Source organism: Pseudorca crassidens, chromosome 20, assembly GCF_039906515.1.
Source record: "Pseudorca crassidens isolate mPseCra1 chromosome 20, mPseCra1.hap1, whole genome shotgun sequence".
NCBI lineage: Eukaryota > Metazoa > Chordata > Mammalia > Artiodactyla > Delphinidae > Pseudorca > Pseudorca crassidens.
Genome location: NC_090315.1, coordinates 14,202,564 through 14,210,940, shown reverse-complemented (window position 1 = coordinate 14,210,940; position 8,377 = coordinate 14,202,564). Strand labels below are relative to the sequence as shown.

The 8,377-nt window shown below is 54.2% G+C and overlaps 1 protein-coding gene across 2 annotated transcripts; it reads left to right on the top strand.

The window, feature by feature from the left end:
* Positions 1–45: 45 nt before the first annotated feature.
* TIMM50 (translocase of inner mitochondrial membrane 50) lies at positions 46–8,282 on the top strand. 2 transcript variants are annotated; one of them, XM_067718912.1, is made up of 12 exons: positions 46–1,361; positions 1,521–1,646; positions 2,289–2,451; positions 2,983–3,014; positions 3,229–3,250; positions 4,718–4,776; positions 4,869–4,988; positions 5,392–5,496; positions 5,606–5,704; positions 6,681–6,837; positions 7,178–7,284; positions 8,073–8,282. In XM_067718912.1, the coding sequence occupies exons 1-12, from the start codon at positions 1,254–1,256 to the stop codon at positions 8,172–8,174; spliced, it is 1,200 nt and encodes a 399-aa protein (XP_067575013.1). In that variant the 5' UTR covers positions 46–1,253; the 3' UTR covers positions 8,175–8,282. The 2 variants fall into 2 exon arrangements, with proteins under 2 accessions (XP_067575013.1, XP_067575014.1); XM_067718913.1 differs by lacking the exon at positions 1,521–1,646 and having other exon boundaries at positions 1,205–1,361.
* Positions 8,283–8,377: the final 95 nt, after the last annotated feature.

Below are 8,377 nucleotides of genomic sequence, written 5' to 3'. Positions count from 1 at the left end.
AAGTGGGGTCATTTGCAGACCCCACTTACTTCCACGCTGTGTGGTCTTAGGCAAATAACAGTCCTACAAAAGCCTGTTTCCCCATCTAGAAAATGATACTCCCTACCCCAGAGGGCTGTTGAATGTTTAAGACATTGGAAAGAGATTATTAGAACAGAGCCTGCCATGTGATTGACAAAGTTACATCTTACTCATGCTCGAGTTAAGTGAAAATCAGTGAGTATCCCTCAGGAAGCCTGTATTGCTCCTTTGGTGCAGGTTACAGCATTTGATAGTTTTTTCTCTTGAGCCCACATAGCAGTGACCCAGAACTGCTGTAGCTTGTGTAAGGGCGTGGGGATGGGGAGCAGTGTGGAGGGTGGGCTTAGTACTTGACCTTTCTTCACTTTCCTCATTTGATATTCACATGTCTCTTTACAAATGTAATATAAACTGTATTATAAAATAGTTCCAATGTTTAAAAAGGTATGTCAGGAGCACCCATGTCCCCACCACCCAGCATAGGAACCATATGTGTACCGGATAGTAAGGACCCACTCGAGCAGCACACCCAGTCCATTCCCCTCCAGAAGTAACCGCACCCTGAATCCTGTCTTTTCCTGACTTTGTACATTTACTACCTTAGTAAATGTCCCTAAATGTTGTGTGGTGATTTACATGTTTTTAAAGTTTACATAAACAGTATGACTTGTTTTCCTCTCAAAATAATTTGAGGAAGATTCATCGTGGTTCCTGTAGCCTCTAATTCATGGACTTCCTCTTAATACCCCGAGTCCGCCAGATACGGGCAGCTGTTCTTTTGGCTGAACCTCCATGAAACTGGCTGGTTTTCCAGACCCATTTTAAGAAGCTCACGGGAGGAGGGGCAAGAAAGGGTTCGGAGAATGGGAAGGAAGACGGATGAGGCCTCTGGGCCGCACGTGAGTAAGAAGGTGTGTGAAGGTGGCTTTCAGGTTTTAGGACAAATCACGCAGCCACAGGTTCCCTCCGTTAGGGCTTCCGCTTCACCTCGGAGCAGTGGGTGTCCGGCGCCGACCTGGGGCGTGGGCGGTGGAACGCCGTCCGGCGCGAGGGGGGCGTGGTGCCGTCTGTCTCCCAGTCCTAGTTGGAGTGCCCGCGGCAGTGCGCCCGCAGCCCTTTGACTCTCTCGGGCTCCCGTCCACCCGCCCCTCTCCTGCACCACCCATTGGCCGCGGCCCCGGCCCGGGGCGGGGAGAGAGTGAGGGGGCGGGGTAGCGTGGCGTCAGCGCAAGATGGCGGCCTCAGCGGTGCCGTTCCTGCGATTGCGGAGCGGGCTCCGGCAAGGCGCGCGGGGGCTGTGCGCGAGGCTCGCGACGCCGCCCCCTCGGGCCCCGGACCAGGTGAGCGGGGTGGGGGTGGGGGTGGCCTCCGGGTGCTGGGGCTCCTTCCTGGAGTTCCAGGCGGACCGCCGCCGCCCGGAGGTTCTGGGACGCAGCACCTCAGGGTGCTGAATGGAACACCGCCAGCATTTTGGGTCTCTTCCCCGCTTCCCGGGGTAGGCAGCGCTTGCGTCCCGGGCTAGATGCTTGGGGGCTCAAGTGCGTCCTCTGGACCCCACCTCCTCGACCGCACGTGGGCGCCGGGGGAGGGGAGTCATCTGTTCCCGCATCCCAGTGACTGTTCAGGTAATACTTGAAGGGGAGGATCCGGGGACGCTGGAGTCCCAGCCTGGCCTTGCGGGTATTTCCCCCGCGGTGGTGGTGGTGGTGGTGGTGAGGTAGATGTTCGGGCTTCTGATTTGACCTGCCTCCATCTTGACAGAGACCCAGTCATTCTGACCTCCGGGTCCATTACTTCCGTGCCCTAAGCCGCAGCAAGCGATTGCCCCTCCGGCCCCGCTCCCATTCTCTCCCCCTCCATACCCCGCTACTGTGAGCCCCAGGCGTCCGGAGGACTTAACTCTCCGTCCTATCCCCTTGAGTGTCCTTCATTGTCTTGCTCCAGGAATCCCAGTGTTCAGCTAGGCTCCCTCATCTTATCTCCCTGCCCAGCTTTTTCCGGCTCCAGGCCCTTCAATCTTTTGCTTTTGGGATCCCGGGCACCAGAGCTTGTCAACTCTTGAACCCCTGGGATCCTGGCGCCAGACAGTTTAGTTCTTGACCCTTCTGAGAGACCCAGTCTCCTGCCTGCCCCTCCAGGCACACAACACCTGGAGGCCATGTGGGTGGTTGCTTCCTGGCTCCCAACCTCGATTCTTCTCAGACCAGGGTGCCCAAATCACCCTGACCTTCTTTCTCTCCTCTCTTGGCCAACCTACCCCCTTTCAGTTGCAGGCTACAGAGATTGGGAGCCGAGCAGGCGCTAAGGCCCAGACCCAGGGGCCACAGCAGCAGAGGAACTCGGAGGGTCCCAGCTATGCCAAAAAAGTTGCACTCTGGCTTGCTGGGCTGCTCGGGGCTGGTGGGACCGTGAGCGTCATCTATATTTTTGGTGAGGAACGTACCCTTGCCCACCAGTTTTGTTCTGTTGGCCCGCTATTCTGCTTGGGAACTTCCCCCTCTTTCCCCTAAGGGCTTCACCCGTCTTCATTCCCTGGCTCCTCCCTCAATAGGGCAGCCAACTAGAATTTGGAAATGAGGGAAGTCTCCCTACTGCCTCTCTACTCAACGTTCTACTCTTTCTAGTTGGTTCCTGCACTAAGCTATGGGGGGAGTCAATTGGAAGAGAAGGAAGGATAGGCTGGGCCCACCCCCCTAAGCTACCTCTTCCCTCAGCACCCAAAACTCCAACCGTCCCCCTAGTCCCTTCATTCCTCAGAGACCCAGGAGACTCTGCCCCAGCCCTTCTTGTCTCAGAGGCCCAGGTATCCTGGCTACCAGCCCCTTCCTCTCTCTCAGGAGGCCATGATGTTCTAGCCCGCTTCCCTCAGACCCAGGAGGCTAGGCCCCCTGCCCTTTTCCTTCTGTAAAACCCAGGAGACTGGATCCTCAGTCCTCTCATTCATCACTATCTGCCTTACAGGAAACAACTCTGTGGATGAAAATGGTGCCAAGGTGAGCTGGAGAGAGACCCAGAGCCTTACCAGGGGTCCCATCCTGTGGGTCTCCTCCCATTCGGCCTGTTCAGGCTCTTTCTGGCCTGGGGTGAACCTCTCCCTCCCAGGGACCTTTGCCTACTCTTCCCAGGGCCCTGGAGATTCCTTTTCTGGGTGTGATGGGGTTCTGCCTCTGCCATCCCAAACCCTCCATTTTTCTCTCTACCTCCCAGATTCCCGATGAATTCGACAACGGTGAGTAAACAAGCACAGATTCTGGGGTCCCCTGACCCTCTCTACTGTGCCCTCCCCATTTGGTGCTCCCCCACCCCTCCATTGGGAGGTAGGGGAGTCAGCAGCTGGATGGCTTGGGGGGAGGGGCATACAAAACTCCAGCCCCCTTCCCTGGCCCCTCAGCCCAAGAGCAGATGGTCAGGGACAGATAGATGGGGGAGGGGAATCCTAGGTGGGTGGGAGTGCTTGGGGCGAACTGGGCTTTCTATCGCCAGACACATGACTTCCTGTGCCTTAGATCTGAGCATCTGCAGCCCCTCACCCCCTTCTTTATGACAGCTTCTTTTTTTCCCACCAGGTCCCTACCCCATCCAACTCCGCATTTCCGAAACAATGCCTCCTTCCTTCCTCCCCCTTATGATTAACCAGCTCTTAGGGAGCTTCTGACAAGTTGGATAGTAGAGAGTAGTTGTTAATTTTATCACATCTGGTCCCTCCCAAGAGAAATATAAAATTGGTAGGTCCAGAAAGCCACTTGTGGTAGGGATGTTCGCAAACTGGCATGTTAGTACATTGATTGTTTTAAACTAGGCAGGTAGGTAAGTATGCTGGTTTAACTGGGCAGATGTAGAATCATACTGGTTTAAACAAGGCAGTATACTGATTTAAGTTGGGCAGGTAAACTTGTAGTTTTAAAGTGTGTGTGTTTATTAGCTTAAGTGGTGTTTCGATATTTTGGTTTCAAAAAGGCAGGCCCACAGACAGTAGTTTAACTGCACTAAAAATATTGTATTGAAGAAGGTAGTCATGTAAGATTTCTGTTTTAAACTGGATTTGGTGTATTCACTTACCCAAAATTTGTCAGCCTCAGCCATTCTGATGCTATAGATCATGTAATTCTTTGTTGTAGGGGAGTGTCCTATGCATTGTAGGATGTTTAGCAGCATCCTGGGCCTCTATCCACTAGATGCCAGTATTGTGACGGTCAAAAATGTCTCCAGACATCGCAGAATTTTCTGGGAAGCGAGGAGCAAAACTGCTTCTAGTTGAGAACCACTAGTTTAAAGTGTATAGATGTGTGTATGTTTATTGTGGCTTAACTAGATTTCACATACTTGATTAAAGTGGGCACATCTAGAAACCTAGAGGTTCAAAATGGACTAAATATACTGGCATGATGTCAGCAGATTTATTTATATGTATGTGGGATTTAAGTGGGCAGATGTATAAGTATTCTGTTTTATATCTGGGGTGGTGTGTGGATATAAGTATTCAGATTAAAACTTGACAGGTGAATAAAAACATTTGTTCATACCTGGCAGTTAGATATGTCATTGCTTTTTATCTTTGTACTCGGAAATGAGCTGTTTCAAACCAGGTGGGTATTTAGACCTGTTTGTATCTGGTAGATAAATAAACCCCTGGTTTGTCCAGGAGGTTGAGCAGTGGCTTATCTTGGAATCCCTTTGTGCCCTGGTGTTCTCCTAGATCCAATTCTGGTACAGCAGTTGCGCCGGACATACAAATATTTCAAAGATTATAGACAGGTGAGCAGGAGCCCTGGGCCCAGTCCCTATCCCTTCACCCCCAGCCTCCTGCCTCCTTGTCTGAGTGCCCCCATTACATCTCTCTTTCACAGATGATCATCGAGCCCACCAGCCCCTGCCTTCTCCCAGACCCTCTGCGGGAGCCGTACTACCAACCACCATACACACTGGTCTTGGAGCTCACTGGTGTCCTCTTGCACCCTGAGTGGTCGGTGTGTCCTGGGGAAGGCAGCGGGTTAGGGACACCAGATAGGGCTGGGTGGCCGGCTTATGATGCTGTGGTTAAGAGCATAGACTCTGGAGGCCCCAGTTCCACTCTGTGATCCAGGGGAAGAGGTATCACCCCTCATTGCCTTGCTTCCCTCAACTGTGCTACTCCGCAGCCCGGAGGTAGTTGTAAGTGTGCCTTGGCACACAGTAAGTGCCATAGGGGAGTCACGTCCTCCATACTCCTGGGCCCTCAGCCACAGCCATGTGCTCCTGCACCCCTCCAAGAGCCACAGAGATGGAGAGAGCATTCTGGTTCCGGGAATCCCCCGAGACTGGGTCTTTGTCCTCTTGGGGCTACAGGGACCTCTGGGTCTCAGTGTTTCACTGTTCTCACTGCCTTTCCAGCTGGCCACTGGCTGGAGGTTTAAGAAGCGTCCAGGCATCGAGACCTTATTCCAGCAGCTCGCCCCTTTGTATGAAATCGTCATCTTTACATCAGAGACTGGCATGGTGAGGCCCCCGGGGCAGGGGCGGGATGGTCGATGTGGCAGGAGGTGAGGGAGAGCTGCAGGGCCAAGGCTCAGCCTGACCTTGTTCTCCCCCCGACCCCACCCCCCAGACTGCCTTTCCACTCATCGACAGCGTGGACCCCCACGGCTTCATCTCCTACCGCCTGTTCCGGGACGCCACGAGATACATGGATGGGCACCACGTTAAGGTGCCATGTGGGGGCCATGGTGGGGCTCTGGGATTTGGGGGAGGGCTGGCACTTCCCAAAGGAAAGAGGACCTAGCTCTGACCCCAGCCTCAATCTGTTTCTGGTTGAGAAGCAACCGGCTGCTTCTGGTTCTGCCCCAGGTCTGAATCTGGTAGGACACTAGCCTGACGCCAGCCTGGGCTGGGCCTCTACGCCCTTTTCTCTGTCCCAGAATCTGGGAGTGGGAGCAGGGGAAAATGGGGTCTCTCCAAAGAAAACAGTTGGGAGTACGGGGTAGGGACATGACATTTGGAAGTGGATTTTTGTCTCTGTATCTGGAGCTGAGTGTCTCTGGGACTATGTAATTATAATAGTTTAAATGAGACTGTGTTGGAATTTGACTTGGGGTCTGTTGCTGTGACCAATGATATATCCAGGGGTCCAGGAGTCTGTGGGGCTGTGAATGGGCCTCTTTGTGGGTCTTTGTCCAGGTATCCATGGGTCTTGGTGTCTGTTGGGTTTCTCACTGTGTCTTGGGTCTGGGGGTCTGTGTAGTTTTTCAGGGTTCGGAAGGACATGGGCTGTGATTGAGGGTCTTGAAGGGTCTGTCTGGGTACCTGTCTTTGTGTGACTCCCTGTGTGTTGCTGTGGATCAGTCAGCACCTCTATCTGTGAGAAGTTTACAAACGTGCAGCTTGTCACAATCACCTGGGGCAGTGGTTAAATACACAAGTGCCACCTCCCTCCCCAGGGAACCTCCAAGTCAGCCTGCCTGAGCACCAGGCCCTGGGTCTAGGAATCTGTGTGACTAGCTCCTCTGCTCCCTGCTAGGTTTGATGTCTTCATCCCAGCCTGGTCTTCGGGAGGCCGTGTCGTGATGATCCCAGTGTGTGATACCAAGTGCATGTGTAGTCTGTCCACCTCTCTCTCCCTCTGGGGGTTCCTGGTGGGAAGGGAAGGAGCACAGGCCTTGACCTGACCTGTCATCCACTTCCAGGACATTTCGTGTCTGAATCGGGATCCAGCCCGAGTAGTAGTCGTGGACTGCAAGAAGGAAGCCTTCCGCCTACAGCCCTACAACGGTGTCGCCCTGCGGCCCTGGAATGGCAACTCCGATGACCGGGTCTTATTGGACCTATCTGCCTTCCTGAAGAGTAAGGCTGACCCCTGACCTCCTGGCCTCTGACCCTGGAGCCTTTGACATTCAAGAGGAATGATAAGATGCTTGATTCTGGCTTGTTTTTTATATGAAACCAGGGACTTGCGATGCAGGAGATCCATGAGCATCGTGCAGTCTTTAGAAGCTTCTTAGAATGTTTGGGATGCTTCTCTGAAATGTTTAGGGGATGCCTGGGAATATTCAGGGGAATCCCTTTTAGAATGCTGAGAAATGTTCCACGTAGCTCTGACCCCACCCCGGTCTGACCTTTACCCTTGCGGGCCCTGCCTCCCTCTGACCGTCAGCTGGCTGACCCCCACCTGCTATCCCCACAGCCATTGCTCTGAATGGTGTGGAGGATGTCCGAACTGTGCTGGAGCACTACGCCCTGGAGGAAGACCCACTGGAGGCTTTCAAGCAGCGGCAAAGCCGGCTGGAGCAGGTGAGTCCTCAGCTTCCCAGCGTGGATGGGGGGTGTCACCGTCAGTTCCCCAGGCTCTTGAAGGCGGAGCCCTGGAGCAGCTTGTCTCCACTCTGGCTGTGTGACCTTGAGCAACTGCCTTCTCTTTCACACCACCCATCCCAGGGGGCCGTTTAATGAGGGGCGAATTGATTCTGCAGCCTGCGCTGAGCACAGGAGGCAGGAAACGCTAAGCATTTGAGATAGGTCCAGAGGCCTTGATGGTCTGGGGGTCCTCGTATTTTGTGGGGTGGGGGTTTGGATCAGGTCTGGGAAGAGGGATCCTTGGACACTTGGCCCAAGGGTTTGGGCAAGGAGTTCTGATGACCTGTGATCCTCTAATTTTTAAGTGGGGATAAGAATATGAATTGAGTCTGAGAAAGAGATTCCGAGGAGTCTAGGCTGAGGTTGATCGAGTTTGGGGTTGTGTTCCTGGCTAGAGCTCCTGAGTACCCAAAGGAGGAATCCCTGGAGATTTGGGCCTGGGGTCCCTCAGCATCCAGACAGGGGTCTTAGGGCTCAAGACTGGGCACTGGGGGCTTAGGGAGCAACATGTTGTAGTCCAGTGTAGGGCCTGGGTTAGGTTCCCAGGGTTCAGGGGACAGGCCCCCTGGGATTTGAGTCTGGGCTTCTGTGGCTCAAAGCTGGCTTTTGCCAGTGTCTGAACTGGGTCCTTAGGTTCTGGGTGCATCCTGTGTCTGGGCTGGGCAAAGGTTTAAGGAAGGTGGCCCCTGGGCTGACTCTCCCACTCTGTCTGCCCCCAACTCCAGGAGGAGCAGCAGCGCCTGGCTGAGCTCTCCAAATCCAGCAAGCAGAACCTCTTCTTTGGCTCCCTTACCAGCCGCTTGTGGCCTCGCTCCAAACAGCCCTGACCTCTGGGCCTCCTCAAACTCAGTGCCTGGGTTCTGGGCCCCAGGCCCAGTGCTCCCAGACCACGGCTTGGCCAACCACATGTCCAATAAAGTTCATCCCAGACGCCACACTGCTGTGTCCGGAGAGTGTCCAGATGGGGGCATCAGGGTGCAGTGTGGGACTCTTCGGGGGTCGTCCCACAGCGGCTGATCGGCTGCTGAGC

Excerpts from the sequence above, each read along its gene's own strand:
- TIMM50 (XM_067718912.1), top strand. The coding sequence starts at position 1,254 with ATGGCGGCCTCAGCGGTGCCGTTCCTGCGATTGCGGAGCGGGCTCCGG. Across the intron at positions 4,989-5,391 it reads TCTTGCACCCTGAGTGGTCG|CTGGCCACTGGCTGGAGGTT; the intron begins GTGTGTCCTGGG and ends CTGCCTTTCCAG. Across the intron at positions 7,285-8,072 it reads GGCAAAGCCGGCTGGAGCAG|GAGGAGCAGCAGCGCCTGGC; the intron begins GTGAGTCCTCAG and ends CCCCAACTCCAG.